At 45.8% G+C, this 21,631-nt stretch overlaps 1 protein-coding gene across 7 annotated transcripts in view; it reads left to right on the forward strand.

Moving 5' to 3' along the window:
* Positions 1–21,631, forward strand: part of sorcs2 (sortilin-related VPS10 domain containing receptor 2) — a 277,922-nt gene that overhangs the window by 212,269 nt on the left and 44,022 nt on the right. For all 7 annotated transcript variants that reach the window (XM_079370958.1, XM_079370959.1, XM_079370960.1 and 4 more), the window contains exons 4-7: positions 9,404–9,568; positions 11,116–11,189; positions 14,570–14,634; positions 18,226–18,344. In XM_079370958.1, coding sequence (XP_079227084.1) covers positions 9,404–9,568; positions 11,116–11,189; positions 14,570–14,634; positions 18,226–18,344 — 423 coding nt within the window. The remainder of the gene's footprint in view (positions 1–9,403; positions 9,569–11,115; positions 11,190–14,569; positions 14,635–18,225; positions 18,345–21,631) is intronic.

Genomic DNA, 21,631 nt, shown 5'->3' on the forward strand with positions numbered 1-21,631 from the left:
ACAGACTGAATCTGGGGCATGCACACACACACACACACACACACACACACACACACACACACACACTATCCTTCATTGAATCTCTCTTTACTGACAGTCTCAGCATTAGCACACACACACTCCCTCTCTCCGTCTCTTTCTTTACCTTTTATGGGGACTCCTTCTGCTTGCAAACGTTGACCTTTTCATTTTACAGATTTTGCCGTTATAACCGTTAGATCTCGTCAGGCTGTAACGGCTGCATCATTGTCTTTCAGGGCAAACGTGTTCAATCACAGGACGTCTATCAGAAGTGCTTTTTTTTTTTTTTTCCCACTGCCAGGCTCAGAGTTTTGTTCATAGCGTCTGACACATTACAGACAGGATCCCCGCTGAGAACAACCTTTCCATTGCTCCACTTGGAGCCTTCTTTTTCCCAACCAGAAGCAGCTGTTACATCACTCTCTTCAAAGCCACCAAACGTCACTCTGCCAAACTTTGGAGTTGCCGGCTTGTTGCCGTCTTGATCTGCACGTTTCTTTGTGTTATGGTGCAACTTTGTGTGGTTTTTAAAAAAAAGTCGATTTTGACTCACAATAACACAACAGGCTGTGTGAAGGAAACATCTCTGCTCTCTCAGGTAAAATGTGCTTTTGCTTTTTTGATGGCTTTGAAGAGAAAGATGTAACCCACATGTCCCAGTTATAAAAGCATTGTAATCTCTGTCTGTAATGTCAGCAGTCTCTAGATTGTTAACAGTAAAATAATAAATAAAAAAACCAGAACTTTAATTGAACAAGAATTTCATCTTTTACAGCCGATTTCATTTTTGATAGTCGACACAATCTTTTCTTTTTTTATCGTTTAAAAAAAGGAACCATGTATTTCGGTATTAAACATAAATGAGGCCATGTGATGGATTGTACCAGAGTTAGCTTAAGAGTCAAGGATAAACTTTATTGATCCCCAATGATGGACATTTGGTTGTTAAAAAAACACACCAGGAAAACAGGAAATATAAACGACATTGATGGTAAAAAGGTTGAAAAAAACAGCTATGAGCAAGTTTACATGAGTTAAATAAAATAAGATACAGCAGCAGAAATACAATATAATTAATTAATTCTAGGCATACACACTCTGTACACTTTCACTTATGTAAAGACAGATCAGATTAAAAACAGCAGTGATGATGTTGATGATTATTAAACATCAGAGTCATGTGATGATGTTAAACAGTCTGCAGATGGGATGAATGACTGACTGCAGGGTGGGGGTCTCAGTCTGCTGCTGAAGGAGCTGCTCAGAGACCCCACAGTGTCATGCAGGGGGTGGAGAGGGATTACCCATGATCCTCCACAGAGTCCAGAGGACAGTCCGGGACCGAACCGGCCCTCCTGACCAGTCTGTTCAGTCTCTCTCTCTGTGCTCCCTCCTCCCCAGCAGACCCCTGCATAGACAAGTGCAGACGCCACCACACAGTCATAAAACAGTTTACGTGAAAGCAGTTTACATCGGCACTCAGAGAAGCAAACATGTAAAACACATGAGGACGGATGTACGGACGGATTAATGTGAGTAAGGGACGAGTTATTATACCTTCATTATGATTTCATATTGAGGTTGAACAAATGATTGAATTGATCTCATTTGCATGACAGGGCACAAAAAATAAAAATGCGGGAAACGTTTTTTGAAGGAGTTATGAAGGTCATTAATACAAATACAAGAGGCAACGGTAAGAAGAAAAGATAAAGTTTCGATGGACAATGAGAAAAAAAAAAAAGATTTACAACAACACTTGTTTACAGGTGTCTCTCCAGTCAGGTGTGTTTGTTCACAAAATGCATGCTACATTTTTAATCCACTCTGGCGTGGAGGTCATTTGTAAAAGCTGACCCTTTACAGGGTGTGTGTGTGTGTGTGTGTGGGTGTGTGTGTGTGTGTGTGTGTGTTTCCCTCTGATCTTGAGCCAGGATGTGGGATTTTCACAGCTGAAGCGTGTTTCAGTCACCTCTGCTGTTGTACAAAAGCAGCAGCAACATGTATAATGCATGAGGCCTCCTCCAGCTAATGCACTTGAGCGTTAGCCAAGGTGGGAGTAGACGCTCTCAGACCTCTCGTCTGTCCGTATCGGACACCTCGCAGGACAACCTGTCGCCCATGTTCACCTCCCTGCTACTCTGTTTCAACCAAACGCATCATGTCCCACCTCTCCTGCACAGACCCGAGCGGGAGGAAGCTGCAACTCCTGCACGGCTTCAGCTTACGCTTCAAATCTCTTTTTTATTGACCGAGTGGGGAAAAAAAAAAAGGACAAAGAGAGGAGACAATTGCTGTTGTTTCCATAGTGAGGCAGCTTGTTGGAAGGATTAACTTAATCCAGTGACATTTGTTGATACTGGCCTGACTGACTCGTTTGAAGATATCGACAAAAGCGGGACCGCTCTGGCAACACGAGGAATTATCTCAGCAGAGTCGAAGAGTTCTCAAGTGTGATGAAAGCAAATATGTGAACAGAGCATCACTGAAGCAGATTCAGCTGTATCCTAAGAAGACCTCGGCAGCAAGGGCTCGAAATGAAAACATTACTTAGAAGAGGATTTTAAAGCTCCTGGGAGGAGTTTTTAGCTGAGTATGGAAACAACCTGAAAATAATATTGAGAACTCTTTATGAGCTGCAGAAAGCAAACGAGGCCATCAGCAACAAGAACGATGAGTTCTTTATCTTCACTGCCTGAAACAGCTGCTGGTGCCAGATGAATTGACGCCTCTGAATGAGTGAAACATTGAAATGTTCAAGGAAAGCAGGATTGATATTAAAATTATACAAAATAAATATTTTGTATCTATTTTATTAAATCCTCAGAACACACTGATGGAGAGCCCTTATCGTTGGTGCATCATGTAAATCAATTAAAGCAGACAGATAGAATGATCAGTTATCATTTTATGACATCATAGCCCATGTCCTGATAATCTCGACTTTTAGCTCAGATCTCTGGGTGTTAACCTGATCTCAATGGGTTGATTACCTGGTTAAATAAAGTATATATTTTTTTAGAAGAAAACCTGCAGGAAGGAGTGAAGGCAGTTGGTGTTAGCATTTTCAATGATTGCCACCACTTTGGTTGTGTTTAGTTTTGACAAGTCCATTACATCAACTTTGAATGTCGTCTCATCCTAAAGCTTCTCTGAAGGTTCAAATTGGTTCCATAATTGAAGTAGGTGTTTGGAGGGCTGAAAGAGCTGATCTCTGACTGAAGTCAGTGAATCTGGTCAAAACAAAAAAAGTCCTGCAGAAACAGCAGCTGCTACCAGGAAGTGTTGAGGTTTGATTTCGAGTCATTGAACGGGTGCTACGTCGTCGTCTCCTTCCGTCTGCTGGTGTCCTCTCAGTCTCTCTGCTCTTCATTCCCAGCAGACCTCGGCCCATCGAGCCGCAGCCTCACAGGTTCTCTCTCCCAGTGGCAACCAGAACCACAAGCGTTTACATACTGTGTGTAATTGAGTGGAAAGCATTGTGCCGTGAGCAGCTAACGATGTGCACGGAATGAGCTCGTTAATGTGTGTACACAAACATGTCGATGAGAAAGCTCGGGCCTCGTTGGTATTGCATGTCCATCTTCTCATTCAACCATCTTTACTGCTGGAACAGAGAGAGAGAGAGAGAGAGGTCCAACGGGGGGAAACTGCAGGGATGATCAGAGAGAATGGAAAACAAAGAGTCCAATGCATTGAACATGCGTCAGTGCCTGAAAACTGCAAACTGCAAACAAATGTGAACAGCAATTACATAATATAAAGCACCTGTGCTGGCAGCAGCATCTTCAATACACAACAAACGTTATTTTCGGTGCACAGCGAGAAGGAGCGGGGCTCCTGATATCAGCTTTGTCAACACCGATGGCGGAGGAGAATTGAATCTTACTCGATCTTTGAGTGGGATCATTTCCCGATCGAGAGCTGCTGCTAAAGCCAGGACACAAAGAAACACACTGTTTTCATATTTACTGGAATAAAGGGAAAACTGTAAAACACATGGAGCTGTTGAAACATATCTGTCAGTACCAGGGAAGCAGAAGTTACCTTTTGCTAACGTAGCAACAATTAGCGCCGGTCAGAAGATTGTGGGCGCTGCCATTAATGGACACAGATCTGAAAGCTTTGTGCCCCAGTCTGTGATACAGCCACCCTCACGTGTTTCCTCATACGGTAGTATGATCACTGGAACACTCCATGACCAGCATGGGCATGGTTGTCATGGGCAACCATACGCTGTAGGCTTTTGTAAAATAGTTTCTTCACCGTTTCAAGCAGCTTTTTCTGGAGCACATATGTGAGCATGCATGTGTGTGTGTGTGTTTTACATCTGCTGGATGATCCTCCGTTAATGCAACACAGCTCACTTTCTGCCACCGGCTGTTCATGTGCACACGTGAACACGGTCTTCACCTGAGTTGTAGTAAATATTTGCTACTTTCAGATTTTTAACCCCTTGACGCCTGAATTTATTTCCAAGTATTAAAAACAATTTTTTACACGTGTTTCTGCTTTCAAGTCGATGCTAAATTAAGTTGAGAACGTTTATTTGAAAAAGGCACATAAATAGATATTACATAAAAATAGCACATCAAAGGGAATGTTGTTCTGTCTCCTATGACAAACTCATGCTTGCTAAAGGTTCCTAGGTTTGTATTGAAAGTGCATCAACCGGCAGTGGAGGAATACGGACGCTATTTTGGCTGCATTTGGAGCCGAAGCGGTTTGATGCAAATTCGCGACAACAGGGGTTAAAAATGACTGGTGGAGCTCTCTGTTTCACCGGCTTCATTTATGCAGCTCGTCGCTCTTCCTGTGCACGTGAGCAGTCCGATTATATCCTCTCCAGGTGTGTTTGCCTTCGAGCGTGTGTGTGCATCATGTACAAGATTTCTCCATTGTATAGAAGAGCAGTAAAACCCTTCAGCTGCTCAGAGGTGAGGCATGCGATGCAGAGGTGATGCACCATCATTGTCCTCCTCCGGCTGCAGACGGTCATGCTTCTCATGCTGCAGCTGCACGCCAGCACTCCTCCGTGAGCTATTCTGAGCTTCTAAGTAGATTGTGTTGTTTTGTAATAGATTACAGAGCTGATTCCCTGTGATGTGTGTCAACACGGCAAGACTCCCTCAGCGATCAGCTCTCTGCGTCAGATCCGCCGCGATCCAATGATTATCAAACGCCACGCAGATTCAGCGCGTCTCGCTGCTGTTTAAGTCTGTTTTTTTTTTCTTTGAGGGAATAAAAGGAGCCAAGTTGTGTTCCTATAAGTCCCTTTAATGTGTCACACCCTGATGGTCTCCAGAGCAGACGCAGGAAGTTTAGCGTCTGCTTTTATCTGCAGCGCACAATAGCAGCTCTGTGCTCCCCCAGCTCGGAGTTATTACTCAGAGGAAGCGGCGACGGAGGGAGAATATATCAAAGTGTTTTAAATGCGGGGGATCATAAGTTGTGCTGCAGGAGGGGGACTGCTAAACTCCCACAATCCTCCTTCTTCTCTGCTTCCCCAAAAAGTTGATCACAGTCTTATCAGTGAGGAGTGAAGCTTCAGTATGAAAGGAAGGAGGCTTACACTTTGACAAGACTGCCACTTGTTGGAAAGTGAAGTCACTGCAGCTGGAGGCTGAGAGGGCTGAATGTATGCAAACGTTACAGGAGTCCCACAGTGGTCTGTGCGGACGTTTTGACCTTTTTAAAAGCCTTTAACTCTATGATCAGTCAATCATTATCTGTAAAACGCAAATTCATAACTCGGGACGCTTTACAAACCAGCCGGTTAAAGGCGTTACTCGTGCAGGAAGGATTTTTTGGTCTTCCTGTTGAGGTGGAGGTCGCAGCGTGAGTGAGGCCGGCAGTGATCACGGGGACGACAGTCGGCTTGTGGAGGCTTGGCGTCAGGGAAGCGGGTGGTGATCGAGCCAGATCAGCTGGCTGAAGGTTTGTGGGGAGCTCCATCTGCTCGAGAGCCCGGCTGCGTCTGGATCACCTGCGTCGATGGAACCAGTGTGAATAAAAACACAAATGTTGCACCCCTCATTCACCTGTCTGAAGTAAAAACAGCAAGAAGGCCTTCAACAGATCAAGGTATTTTTCACACTGATCAGTGAAGACATTATTGAAACTTTACTGATGATCAGAGAAGTCTGCAACATGCTCACGAGGTTGGAACTACGGTCACGTGGATTTGACATTTTTAGGTTTGCCTCTTTTATAACTTCTGGCAGAGACGTCCAGATTTTTATTGCTTATTTAAAAAAAAGGCTGACTTTGCATTTTCTCATCATTTGCAACACACACACACACACACACACACACACACACACAATATGACCTCGTTATTCTAACATCTCTCAGACTCACAATGAATCAAACTGGATTTTTCTTGACTGTTCATTTCCTCGCAGCGGCTGCTGATGTGATCTGTGTGGGCGGCTTTGTGCGTACGTCCTCCAGGTGCCCATCGAGCAGGTCAAAGTGATTGATGTCCTTCAAGTGGAGATGTACGGTCTGAGGCAGGTTGAGCTGAGTGATGCTCCTGTCTGACAGAGACATGAAGAAGAACCACACACACAGACGTTTAAATGAGGAATCTCTCCGTGTCAGACACACGAAGCAGAAATGAAATATTTCAACATGTCACTGAAAACTCTGGATGCTATCGTAGCCCAGCAGCACTTTAAACTGAAGAAATTCAGGATTATGAGAGAGGGAGTATTTGTTTAATCCCTAAATCCAGTGGAGGAACTCTTCCGTCTTGGAGTTAATCCTCCCAGGTGTCCTTGAGCAAGGCCCCAAACCTTCAGCTTTCCAGGGGATGTGCTGGACTTTTACCAACACGTCACTCAGCACTCACAAAACCAGCACATCGCAGCTCCTCTGCTCGTCCTCTGGCAGCCACACCAACACAAACGCCGGCCCTTTAATTGAGCATGTAGCTCAGTGGAGTTAGTTCAGAACAAGTTACACACACACACACACGCACACACACACACACACACACACACACACACACTCAAGTACAGCAGCCAGCAAGACGTGAGGCTCCCTCCGCTGGCTGACTAACTGCAGTCATGAGCAGAATGCTGAACGTGTGTGTGTGTGTGTGTGTGTGTGTGTGTGTGTGTGTGTGTGTGTGTGTGTGTGTGTGTGTGTGTGTGTGTGTGTGTCTCAGACAGTGCAGTCAAATTCTTGTAATTTATTGAATATGATAAGTAAATGAGCTGCAGCCTCGGAGTGTGGAGGTTATAGGAGTGAGAAGTTAAAGCCTGACGAGCCGATGCGGAGGAAAGACGTTTAATGAGGAAGGTAAAGAGACTGAAAACATCCCATTGAGTCGTTCATTTGAAATGTGTTGGGTGTTCGTCAAAGAGATGACTTGCAGACGTCAGATCTCCCGTTGTGCACAGTGGAGGAGTAAACAAAGGACAGTTTAGACTCTAACTTGGTGAGTTTTTAAAGATTTAAACTTCCCCATGATTGGAACGTTTCTGCCCTGAAGCTTTTCACAAAGCAGATGCTGTTTGTGTTAAACTCCCAATGAACCGATTGTTTGAACCCGAGTCATCAGAGAGCTCCAGAGGGAACCACGTGTTGTGAGAGGAGTTTCAAATAAATGCTGAAGCTGGAAGACTAGAGTGTGCAGAGTTCACTTCTCAAGGCTCTAGTTGTACGTCCTGTGTGCTCGACGTCGTTGGATGTTTAAAACCCAAACACTAATCAAACTGTGCAATAATCTGCTTTCACTTTTTGGTCTTTGATCCATTGGTCTCTTTTTATGCCATCTGCACTGTTGCAGTAAGAGCAGAAACTCTGAAGCTGTGTTTCTGTGTCAGAAGGTTGGCGGGTCGATACCCGGCTCCTGCGGTCTGTTTGCTAAAAGCGTCATATTAGCATCAGCATGTGAACACCTCTGAATGGGATTCTTCAGCACTGACATACTCAGTCAGTTTGTGAAAAGCAGCAGAACAGATACATCATACATGGATGACGTACATACCTAAAGAGTCACTCTCAGGCCCCGCCTTTTTCTTTCTTCTGTTGTTTTCGATGAGCAGAGAGCGTTGACAGCAGCAGGCGACCCGTCTGTAGAAATGTTTTGCAGATCTGTCACCTGCTCTCCTCGTGTGTGAGACTCCTTGTAGCTTTTCTGCCTCCAGACAGAATGTGTATTTCCGTGTGTAGTTTCTCAAGTCCTCCTTTGACGATGATGTGTAGATGATGAAGAAATATCCGCTGACACTGACTTGCTTGTAATATAAGAAATTTACAAAGACAAGAAACAGCATCAGTCCAGGTTAGCCATGATACCTGGGAGAGTCACCAGCCTATGGTGAACCCCCTGAACAAAGAAAGACACTAGTATTTATACAGCATCGGTCAAAGCAACATCAGAACATTTACCACCTTACTTGGCTTTGATCAACAGTTCAGATCAGCGTCTTCTCCTACAGTCCTGCACCCCCTGTGGTTCCTCAGGACATATGACTTCAAAGGTTACAGGTCACCATGGGGGTAACTTCTTATCTCCCCCAATGTATCCTAAGGATCTGTTTTTACTTCAATTCCAAACTGTTTATCTTTCACAGTCTGAAGGAATGACCCCCAAATAGACCCCTTCATTGTCTTTGACGTTAAACCAATCTCTAACCTTAAGAACACTAGTTGTTTTACAAAGAGTTCACATGTTACAATTCACATAATTGTTTATTTTACATCGTGTCGCATGTAAAATACACTTCACGTGTTTGCTTGAGGAATAAACGATCTAAGATGTAAATCAAGCAGTAAAAAGTGACAGTGCAGTGCCGGTCATTCAGCGGCCATACTTAACAGACTGTTGCCATAGAGACAGGACGTGCTGCCCTTTTCTTCTCCGGGCACAAAACACTACCGAGAGCAAATCAGGTGTGTTTCTGTGTGGAGAAAAATGTGAGGTGGACGCGGGGCCACACGGTTCCCAGAGTCCCTCAGATTCTCAAAGGTTGCGTCTGGTTCATTAGTCCTTATTGATAACTCTTATTGGAGCCTTCTGCCGGGTGTCAGACACATAACTGTGATTGGTTGTTTGGCAGGTCGTGGTGTGAACCGTGTTTAATGCCCTCACTTTATGAGCCATAAAACTCTGAATAGATAATCAATACTGTGCCACTGCGGTCTAAGCAGCATGGACGGCTGCTGGAGAGTTTTTATGGCCTGGAGGACGGCCTTGAATAAATGTGCACACGTGGCCCTGCATGTATTTATCTTCATCAGTTCCATCAGCGCCAGCAGGGGAATTAACATGCACAAGTATTGATATGAGGAGGCGATGAATACGCTTCAGGACGTTCACCTTTCACCCCTTCACCTCTCACCTGTTCTCTCTCCGTTGTTTGTCTCTCAGGTGGTGCTGGTTGGTTCCTCCATAAACGAAAGGGATCAGATGCTGTTCATCAGCACGGACGAAGGCTCCTCCTTCCAGCGCCAGTCCATCTCCTTTACCCCGGACACGATCGTCTTCCACCCGAAGGAGGAGGACAAGCTGCTGGCCTACTGCAAGGAGGGCAGGGTGGGTGTCACAGCACGGCAGCAGCATGGAAACAGATGTGTTCGTCTGAGGCTGAGCAGTGAAACAAGAAACCTGCAGTGAAGTTAGAGAACACCAACTTCAGAGAAAACTTCATGATTTACTATTTAATACTCGCTGGAGGCAAATCATCACATACCGTACACAGAGCAGCAGCTACATACAAACACGTGCTTTGATGCTAACGTTCACATTGGAAACATGTCACCATGTCACACGGCTGTCAGAACAAGGCTCCGAATGTTTTGACTGAAAAGAGAAGAGAAAGTAAAGAAGTCAAATAGATGTAATTCTTTCCTTTTAGAGATGTCGTTGTTGTTCAGTTTGTTCAGTCTGCAGGTTCAGACAAACACAGGGACACACGTAGCCCAACTCCTCCTCAACTTTATACATTCACACGTAATTAAACCAGCAATTCAATTAGGCTTTAATATGTTCCATACGGGCAGGCAGCATATGGAGGCGAGGGATCCACTCAAACAGAAAAAAAAAAAGAAGTAATAATTTATCTGGAGGATGATGGGAGCCGCCGCAGAGGTGCGTGTCGATAAAGGAGTGGTGCGAGGGCCGGGTGAGATCTCTAACGAGGTCACAAGCAGAAACGTTCACTTTGAATACGTTGAATCATTCATGGCGTGATTTCACGAAGACTCCGGAAACACTGACACACCCAGAGGATCGTCGCCCTCGTGTGCGCAGCTCCGTCGCGACTCATCAGCCCGCGCTTATCGGCCTTTATCGACATGTTGAATCTGCGTCGGTCAGCGCGTTTGTTAAAAGGCATCTCTCTGATTGGCTGTTCAGAGGCTTCATGGGAAAGCCTCTTCACTCGGTGTACGGTTTCTTTATCCATCGTCTCCACCTCTACTTTTCTTTTTCCACTCAGAGACCCGGGGCTGACAACGCCAGCGCCATTTTCAGCGTTTTATAATTCATTCATAATTCTCCCATTAGACGTACCTACCTTACGAGGTACGCGGTGGTTGGTCGTCAGCGGTCGTCGTTGAGTTGGCCAAAACAAAAGCCTTCATCGTCCTCGTTGTCGTGTCCTCGCCGTGTTAGGGCCTTAAAGGGAGTAGCGAGGACTTCACACACTGCCTTCGAATGTTTGGTCCACTGTGATTTTTTTTTTTTTAGTTCTTTCACGGCCGAAGACGTTCTTGTGTTGAATCCTGTTTGCAGCTTCAAATGTTCTTCTCAGGAATCAATAGACTTTCATTATGGGTGCGATCAATGTTGCATAAGCTCAGGCAACTCCCAGCTCCAAACACACGGCTCATCAAATATTAGGGCCGCCCTCACACCAACGCTGCGGTGATTAATTATTAATTGAGCTCAGTCCTAACTTGGTGAACCGTGAAATTCAGCAGCCTGATTGGACAAACTTTATTTCCAAATAGGCCCTCCATTTATCCTCCATGGAAAGCATGCTGCTGCTAATAGGGCGCTAATGCGCTCTTTAATTTAATGCTACATGAGCCCAGTTTGTTTTCCGTCTAATTGTGGACTTCTTCTTTCCCCGTGTGCAGCTCTTTGCATCCACTGACCTGGGACGTAAGTGGACTCTGCTGCAGGAGCGCGTGACCAAGGACAGAGTGTTCTGGTGAGTTCGGCTGGGTTTCAGTAGCGTCCTCATTGGAAAGTAGACAGGCACTGTGAAAGAGACGCTACATAACAAGGCATTCTTAGTGACAAAGATGTACGCGAGGCCTTGCAGATATAAGTCTTCATTTTACAAGTACACAATGTTGAATTCATGAATAGTATTAAGGAGGCTGCAAGGACTTCCTGTGGATGAACCCACGTCAGACCATCGTAATCCAAACACTTTCACAGCCTGAGGTAAGTGAAGTGTTTCCTGCGCTATGAAAGGAATACTGCATCAGTGAAGTCTGATATCCGCTGGTCATATGAGCTGTGGCTCAGCTCGTCCTCTTCCTTACAGCTCCTGCAGCCACATGTCCCATGTGTCCTTTTGGTAGGGACGCCTAAACCCAAGTTGCTTGGTTACTTTGGATGGTCACTCCACTCATCAGTGTGAGAAGGTGTAGGTGAAGTTCTTTGAGTAGTCAGAAGACGAGAAAAGAGCGAAACAATCTCCGGTCCATTCATGAAGTCGAGACACCGCTCTGAATAACAGCGGACATTTTACTCACAACACTAGACAATCGAACGCAGCCCCCCCCCCCCCCCCCCCCGATAGTAACGGCTGAGTCGGTCATGTGACCTCAGACTTCCCCATGTTCTTCCAAAATCAGCATCTTGGCTTTATTAAGCGACATGAACTGGTCTGAAGTTATTTACCCACACATCTGTCGTTTGGTTCGGTCGGTGTCACCAGAAGCTTCATCAAACATAAATTAGACCTCTTGCTTGAGTTGCTTTATTTTCATTTTACCATCCTTTACGCTGTATTTCCCCCACAATAAAAATCTATCTCCAGCTTCCCAGATCCTAATAAATCAGTTTTATGTTCGGCATAATACAGGAAACTTCTGCTCCAGTTTTTCTTAAATTAGAACATTTGAATTGGATTTCAGTCGTAAGAGGCGGAGTTTATGCAGCAGAACGGATTTATGGATGAATTGGGATGGTTTTGTGATTCCAGTGACAGAAAGAGTCCCCGCAGCAGGCGCAGTTACACGGCTGTTCATTTACCCTCTTACCATCTTCTCTCTCCTCTGTTCAGTCTGCACTGTTGTGACGCGATGCATTCAGGTGTTCGCTCTGTCTTTTAAAGTGAAGGTCAGGGAGGCTCCGCAGGTGTCCCGTTAGTTTGCTTCCTGTCGCTGGGGAGAGCAAATGAGTTAGCTCACACGGCCTGACATCTCTAAATTTATAGCAGCAACTGTAAGGCACAAATCATCCACGAGAGAGAGAGAGAGAGAGAGAGAGAGAGAGAGAGAGACTATAGAGTTAAACACTTCAGATCAGTATGCAACCCAATCTTGACCCCTCACTGAATAATAAGACTAATAAATGGTGGTTTATTAAAGTCACATTAAAGCAGACACTAGTACGCATGTGGGACTTATTTCTGAATGGAAGAGATTTTGTTTCTTGGACTGGTTTGAGGCTTCTCTGTGATGTTGAGATTTACAATGACTGAGCAACATTGTACCTCAGATACGATCAGACACAAAGCCAGGAGGCTGTGGATAAAAGATACCATCCGTATAGGCGGCAATGATACAGGGAATCTCATCCATTTAGAAGAGAGCCTTTGGTTCCTGTCGTGTATTCAGGCCTGCACATCCTGAAAGGTTCTGAAGGTTACAAACATGTGGACATGTCTGTGCATACATGTGCTGTGGACGTGTGGTCCAGGTGAATACAGCCTCACCTGTGGCCCGGCACTCACAAACAGACAGAGCGAGCATGCAGGCGTCTGGCAGCGAGCGCCCATAAATCACATTCAAAACATCCCATTAAACCCAATCTGCTGCTCTCGCCACGCGGGCTCCTGCAGACCTTCAGCTTGTGATCCGACGGCTGTAACGTTTGAGTTTGTCATCCTAAATGAAAAGAGAAAAAGCCATTTTAGAAATTGAAATCTCGCAGGATGACAACAAAAGCAAACGTTGGAGGAGAGGCGATAAAAGTGAAAAGCGCGCAGCTGAAAGCGTAATAGAATGGGAGCTGCAGCCGGGATCAAACTGAGTTCCAGGATGGTTTTTTTTTGTTTTTTTTTTGCAGCATGTTGCACTTCCTCCTCCCTTTCCTTTTCTTTGTTTGTTCAGCCTGCCGTCTCTTTATCTGTCCTGTTAATCAGTCTTTTCATTTCCTCTCAGTTCGGTCGTCTGTCACAGAAAATCCCACACACTTAGACGGCGACGAAGGTCTAACCAGACCGCAGCGTTAGTGGAATGAATTAATGATGGACTGTCGGAGCAGAGTGTGCTCTCACCTTCAATCTCTTTGCATTTGCATTTCAAGCATGCCGACACTTTTATCCCGAGTGACCTGCGCTGAGTGAGAAGTCCGTTTCCCCCGTCACAGTGAAGGACACTCTCGCAGCATTAATGGATCTGTGAGAGAGTTCTTCCTTCCTTCATCATCGTCCACAGTTTCACTCTTCTCCTCAGAGCCGACATGCAAGAACACACAGTTCACTTCGCTCCCATCAGTGGAAACAAACCTGAACCCTTTCATATTACACAGCATTGACTTTACTGCTCACGTCCAACATGGCAACCTGTGACTGAACCTGAAAGCATTTAAAGGTCCACATCCTCATCAGGAGATTCTTACACACCTGATCCATCCAGTTTTTATTTTCTATCAAAGATAAACTTCTATGTTTGAGATGATATTCATAATGTAGCTGACTGAATCTGAGTCTGTATCCCTCTTTAAGGAGACGAGGTAAAGTTTGATCTTATCCATCTCCCAGCTGTATAAACTACTCGGAGAGGTCGTCTGGATTCGCCTCGGTTTCATCACCTGCTGTGAAAATCAGAAAATCTGAAGTGGATCAGTAAACTTTTACTGCTGTCACCTGTGAGGCTCCACATGAGGCGTACCTCTCTGTCGGTTTAATGACAGCTGATGAAAAAAAAATGTCTTGATTTTGTGATCGGCTCACACAGATCACATGAAGAAGAATGACCCGTGCTCCTTCCTGTGATCCATCATCCCCCCCCCCGCCCCCCTCCGGTCTCTCCACGGCTGCTAATTGCTCGTAAAGTCTTTTTATAGGAGATGTAACGAGGTTTTAAATCTCCACTCTATCTTTACTGGACTGTGGACATTTCACAGACTCTTTTGCTGCTTGGTTTACGGCCCACTGAAGGGCACGCCGAGCCCGGGTACTGTACGCTCTGTCAGAGGGCTTTTAAGGAGGACAAGGGGGGTCTTAAAATGTTGAAGGTTTAAAGCATGTACAGTAAATGTTCATGCTTTCTCTTTTTACTGCAGGATGCTTTGCTGGAACTGTATCTCAACACATGATCGTATGAAATGATGCCTTTGTGTTCGTTCCAGGTCGATATCTGGAGTGGATGTGGACCCTGATCTGGTGCACATGGAGATGCAAGATACGAGTGGAGGTAAAGTGATTTCATGTGTTTCAGAACTGACTGTGTCGGGGCCTCATCACGTTCGCCTCACCACGTTCGCCTCACCTTCAGACACGAATGGTCGACCTCGCTGTTGATGGGGATTGTTTCTGTGTGTGTGTGTGTGTGTGTGTGTGTGTGTCTTCGACTCGTATGGATCTCCCAACATGTAGCCCCCCCCCACACACACACACTGTTTAACCCTTTGCATTGTAAATGAACCAGCAATAACATGTTCCAAAAAGAGCTGAGACTTAACGAGCTGCTCTCATTGGACGCTTTTAAGGGGATGTTAAATGACTTGGAGGCGGGAAACATCTGGCTGCAGATGTTCTTCCTGACGTGTTTGTTTAAATGTAAATCCTGCTGCGGCCTGTCTCAGCCAGGTCACTCTTAAATGATAGATTTTTTTTAAAATTAATAGGTTGAGGGTTCAATCCCCAGAATTGCTCCCCCTGCTCCGTCAGGGTGTGTGCAGGTGTCGCTGCTCCTGTGGTCGAGCGCTTGGTGCGTGAATTGCCCCAAAGAGACAAAAAAAAGAAAACAATAAACTTGAAGGTTTTGTCAGTAAAGGAAATAATCGCTATGACAAAAAACACCTTGAATCTGAAATCTACGGAGCCCCTGAAGTTCCAAAAAGTAAAACAAAAATCGATTTGTCAGATAAGGTCTGGTGACATTTCAGGAGAAGAGACTTGAGTTCAGTACATGGAATCAAGAATAAAGTGATTTACAAAGTGGTTAGTTCAGTTGTCCTCTAAACTAGCAGCCCGGGTTTGATGACGTCCCCATCTTTCTCTCCCTGATTCATGTTTCCTGTCTCTGCTATAAAGGACAGAAATAAGAAACAAAACAAAGGTCCACTTTTAAATCGTTCAGAGAAAGATGCTGCATGCACACTGAAAGCTGTCAGCAGGAACAAGTCTGCCTGTGTTTGTGGAACCACAGAGGCTGTCCGTCTGGGCCGGCTGCCCAGGCACGAGAGCTCTTCCTGGGGCCACGTAGCGACACATGGTCCCCCCCTCCTTCCTCTCATCTCCTCCCTTTTCCCCTCGATGTTCTCCTGCCCAGACAGGCAGGCAGTAAGTGGAGGCATGTTCTGGAGTGATCAGGCATGCCCAACCATTCTGTTCACCCTGTGCCCCCCCCCCCCCCAGGTCACATGTGATACCGCCAAAGTTAAACGATGGCGTGCTACGAAGAATGACAGAGAGTTTTGGGAGTGTGGTCGAGCTGCAGGGAGCCCGACGACGGGGAATTGACTCCAGGGGGAAGGGAGGTCGATTGATGAGCCGTGTGCACAGCGAGGCTGGAGGGGTGTGTGTGTGTGTGTGTGTGTGTGTGTGTGCAGGAGGACGTGAGTGTACGTTGTTCTTCGACGTGTCGAGCGGGCACACGTAAGAGCTCAGAGCAGAGTTGAAATGGTCGATGAGACGACATTCACACATTTCTCCTCCTGTGTTTGTTTGTGAGACGCTTCTGGAGTTCGGACAGTTTTCGTTGTCATACCACCTGCGTCGCAGAAACAGACGAGTCTACGTGTGCCACGAGCTGAAATCCAACTCTTCCCCCCCAATCTAATGGTTTTTTAATGAGCTGCTCGCCATATGCTGCTTGGATTTAACGTCCAGACTTTTCAATAAATTAGCCAGTCCATTTGTTGGACCTCTTCAGCTGAGACAAAGCAGGGAAAGACGAGGACACAGCTCAGCTCATGTTCTCTGGTCAAAGACGTCACACGGAGTCATTTTCAATGTTTTCACATGGCTATAAGTCGAGTCAAAAGGACATGGCGCTCAGGACATGGCGAGCATATGATGGCCGTTAAATAACGATGAAAGGGTAAAGGCCCACTCATAGAGCCCGCCTTCACTACAGCCAAGCTGACTCTGGCCCGGTTCACTAAGAGCTGCAGGGATGTCCGCTCCTTCTCAAAGTCTGAGCCACTCGGATCACACAGCAGCGGCGATATTCAAGCCGAAGCGTGCCTCCGAGTCGAGCCGCTTCGTGCAGTTTGAGCTCGTCTCGTGTCTGAATGTGTCTGCACAGATTCTCTGCATGATGAACAAGCTCCGGATCACAGCCATCGTTTGAATCCGAGCTTCCTCCCTGGAACGGAACGAGAAAGAAGAGGAAAGACACTCGCCACTGTGTGTGGCTGCCTGCAATGAGACACACACACACACACACACACACACACACACCATCAGAAGTGGTTCATTCCCACACCGCTGACGAGGGATGAGCGTCTTGCTCAAGGGCACATCTCCATATAGCTGCAGGAGCTAGGGATCAAACCCCCGACCTGCCAGTGGAGAGACAAATGACCCACTGAGCCACAGCCGACCTGCACATGTTCTGTGTGTGTACAAGCAGACACACAGGCAGCGCGATCAGGCCCTCAGTGTCTGATCATACAGGACGAGCTGGGAGGAAACCCTTAACGTTCGAGAAAGGATCCCTCCAGAGAATCAAACTAAGAACCTGTACGTGGACTTTGATTGTGCACAGTCGCCCCAAAGGGATGATATCCATCCCCAGACCTGCACATTTAGCTTTCCACAAAGATGTGATAATCCCTCTTTTCACACTTGAATGTGAACTTCACACACGTTCACTCATAATCGAGTCATCAGTTTTTTTTTAGAGCGATTTCTGAGAACATTTCGTGCCCCTTAAAGACGGAGCTTCTCCCTCGCAGGACTGCAGACCACATACTGTGGGCTTCTTCTGGGTTTCCAGCGCTGTGCTGGATTACAATCATCTAATCACAGCCACATCTGTTTGCAGTCAGCGGGCTTTTAAGTTCTATCTGTAGATGTGCTGTGGCTTTAAAATGTGTGTGTGTGGGGGGGAGCAAGCAAAGAAAACCACTCAGTCACTCCAAGGTCAGACGCAGTCAAACGAAGCGTGTGTTTGTGCAGTCCATGTCTGCTGCAGACACTCAGCCACCAAATACACACGGCTTGTGTTTACGTGTGTGTGTGTGTGTGTGTGTGTGTGTGTGTGTGTGTCACCTCTGGGAGGAGACTCACGGCTGAATTGGAGCAGCTATGTTGCTGATGCAGCAGCTGGATGAAATTGAACACTGGGCGAGCTCAGTGACGGGCGCTAACCTCCCCGTGTGTCTCGGAGAGGATAATCCCTCCTGGCTGCATGTCTGCGGGGAAGCTGTCATATCTGATCCACTTTGGAAAATGATGTCTCCATTTTTTTCAATTCCACTGGTTTTTCCTCGCGCGTGATTCGTCCAGGTCCGAGTGGATGACCTCGTATCTGCCCGTGGTTTGTTTCATGTAAATGTGCTGACTGAGAATAAAATGTCGTTATTCCCACCTGCTGTCCCCACACCCTACATGGACAATAAAGGTCCCACACAGAAGGTTTTATGTGTGGAAATATATCAGGTCCAGCCCCTTCTGCCTTTTTGATTATTTTAAAGATATACGTCTGTATAATTAAAAGCTTCTCAAAGATGTTTCTTTCAGTAGATCGCTCCAGGTGATTAAAGAGCTGATGTAGCCGCAGCCTGTTCTGTCATTTTCCCAGCACTCACACTGTTTCCTGCGTGTGTTTCTGCAGGTTACCTGTACGTCACCTGCCTGATCCAGAACTGCTCGGACAAAATGGTGACGGCTCAGTTCCTCGGCAAAATCGACCACAACTCTCTCCTGGTGCAGGACGACTACATATTTGTCAAGGTAACCATGAACACAGCAGCTGAGAGGAAGAGGAGCCATCGTTTCCCCTTTCATGAAAACACAGATCTGACTTAACGAAGCAGCTGTTAGCCAATAAAACCTGCTCCCAACTTTAAAACTGTCCCTGATTGGATGTTATACTTTTACCCCACTTTTTCTTTTTCTTTTTGGTTTTTAAACAATAAGCTGTTTCTGCATTCAGCATCTCTCTCTGTTCTATAATATATTATCGGTCAGTGTACATCTATTCGGCTGCTGTTGTCGAGGCTGCCGTCTCTTTCACGGATAAATCCTGCAGCTCAGATAACAGGCGGCGCTGCGGGCCTGAAATGAAGAGTTTGTATTCGGGACATTGTGCAGAATGAATCTAATGGACTCGCCACGCAGTAACAGTCCTGTACGCTCGGAGGACGCCCGGCGCCCAATCCCATTTGCATTTGATAACTGCAGAATCCACCAGAGCTGACGGAGCAGAGAGGAATCCCTAAGGTGTGCTGGAATATGATGCAGACTCTGTGTGTGTGTGTGTGCGCGCGTGTGTGTGTGTGTGTGTGTGTGTGTGTGTGTGTGTGTGTGTGTGTGAGGAATTAAATCCTCATTAGGCAACAATGGGCTGCTCCATTATCCTCCAGGGATTATCCTCACAGTTCACCCAGTATGACTGACCCACTGGAGGCCAGTGTGGGACTGATGTGTGGACATTTTTCCAGCTCTAATTGTTTCCTCATCACTTCCAGGCAGCAGCAGAGATCCACCTTACATCCTGGATGTAACTCCTGTTACAGTCCAGATTAATACAAATACCGTAAATTCCGTACTATTGAGCGCACCTGGATATAAGCCGCACCGGCTAAAAATAAGTAAAAAAATGTATTTGTACATATATAAGCCGCACTTGATTATAAGCCGCAGGTGTCCACGCTATAACAAGAGCTATTTACACAGACGTAGGCTACCAGTAACATCCGCAAATACTGTAGCGTCCATACGGACGTTAAAGGACGACGAGAGCGTTCAAATAATAACTTAATAACCCGATCACTGTCGGCCGTGACCACGCCGTTTACAGCAGAGAACAACACATAACTTGCCGTAACAATCCAACTCTCTCCCCCAGCGTTCTCTCATACAGCCACTCAACACGTTCTCGCTGGTGCATTCACTGACTCTCCACATAATCGGAATTATGAACACATTATCAACTACTGACTTTACAACATGAACCGTTACAATACGAAGCCTAGCCGACGGTGTCTGTAACACGGCTGATGAAAAAGATGACCGTAATATATTTCACAAGAAAAAGTCCATCCATTCACTGCCTCAGAATGACTTCATTACTCACTTCCTCAGTCTCTGTTGTCGCTGTCAGTGTCATCTTAACGTGCAGCAGCTCTGTTAGCTTCTTTGACAGCCAGGTCGATCGCCTTTAACTTGAAAGCTGCATCATATGTATTTCTCCGTGTGTTTTCCATCATGAGGGTGCGTGCATGAAGCGCTAAATGACTGATATTAAGATCCGACGTGACGAAGTCAAATGTTTTCGCGGCAGAAGCTCATTGTCCCCCCATAAAAAATCCATGCATTAGCCGCACCGGAGTAGAAGCCGCAGTGCTCGAAGTGTGAGAAAAAAGTAGCGGCTTATAGTCCGGAATTTACGGTAGTTCTATTGGATCCACTGATGCAGTTTTAGAAACTCAACATGGCCCCGTCATGTTCACGCTCACGTTTGGGGATTGCTTCTATTATGATGATGTAGAATGACGGAGAACTCGTCATACATTGTGAGCTGACGTCCCACTAAAACTTTTTTTTTTTTTTTCATCATGGGAAAAAACATGGCACCACAATCTATTTACTGAGTACTACATTTAACGAGTCCACAAGCAGAAGACATCCGTGTTGGTGCAGAGATCACCAGCTGCTTTCTGTGACTCACACTTTGTCGCGCAGGTCTCGGAGTTCACCTCCTGAAGCGGGACTTTTTTTGGGGGGATATCAGAGACAGAGAGCTTCTCTACTTAGCCCACCGGCAACCCTCAAAAAAAGATTTTTTTTATTTTTACCGTGGTTGGGACCAAACAGCATTTGTGACACACAATAACACTAAAAAAAAAACCTGTCCTCAAGACTACGCGACATCAAGTCCTGCACTCAATGAGATAAAAAAATCCAGTTTTCATCAAAGGAGTCTGCTGGTATTGAAAGACGAGGATGTTACAGCAGACAGATTACAAATACAAACAGACAAAGTGGTCAGTGAACTTCTCTTGCTCGTCTGTTATCTGAAGCCTTCATGCAGCTGCCGGCTGATCAACCGGAGTCGGTTTCAGATCTACTCGTCATCTACTCAAGGCAGCTTCAACATACCTGCGTTTCTCCTTTCAGACACATTTTTGCAGCGTCAGAGCTCGGGGTGTAAAAAACGAATCGCAGTAACAGCGTCCGAAATCAACACCAGCCAAGTGCCAACATGCAGGTAGATTCTCCGCTTGGTGAGAACATTTCAGAGCGACCTGCTGCAGGCCGGGTAAATGTCTAACCATAAAGTCATAAACACTATGCAATAAGCTGCAGCTATTGCAGCTGTCTGAGTCTCACACACTAAACACTTCAGGAGGGTCTGACTCAATCTTAAATCAGTGATTGATTCAACAGAACATAATGTTTTCTCTATTAAACACAGTAACATGTAGGTGACACTTATTTGTTATTTCAGCCACTAAAACATGTTTGGTCTGGATGTTTTCATCGACCTGCCACCGTGACCGGTGAATCCAAAAGTGAATTTGGGACCCTGCTCAGTAATATGGTTGATGTCAGCAGCTGTAGAGCAGAGGTGGTTGGTTGTATCAAGCAGGCGTTACCATGGTAACTGCAAAGACTACAAGCAGGTTTGGAGCCCTGTTCACTCAAACCAGTTTCAAGAGCCAAAGATAACCAAAGGCGCATCAGCGTTTTCATAAAAACATTAAAGGCGTCTTTTTTTTTAGTCATCATTTTTCTTCAGTCTCATTTTGTAAAACAAAATCGTAAAAGAATCGTATCGTGAATCCAGTGTCGTGAATGGTATCGTATCGCGGGCTGAGTGAATGGTTACAGTCAGAGCTCATGATGCACTCTCACACCTCCGCACACACACACACACACACACACACACACACACACGGTGTCTGCTCCGTCAGCCGTTCTTCACAAAGCGAAGCCTTTTTTAAAAACGCTTCCTTCAGGGGATCTTACCCTTAAAAACCCACTTTCATTGTTTCATCACTGTTCAGCCTTTACAG

This window comes from Symphodus melops (assembly GCF_947650265.1).
Source record: "Symphodus melops genome assembly, chromosome: 20".
Classification (NCBI taxonomy): Eukaryota; Metazoa; Chordata; class Actinopteri; order Labriformes; family Labridae; genus Symphodus; species Symphodus melops.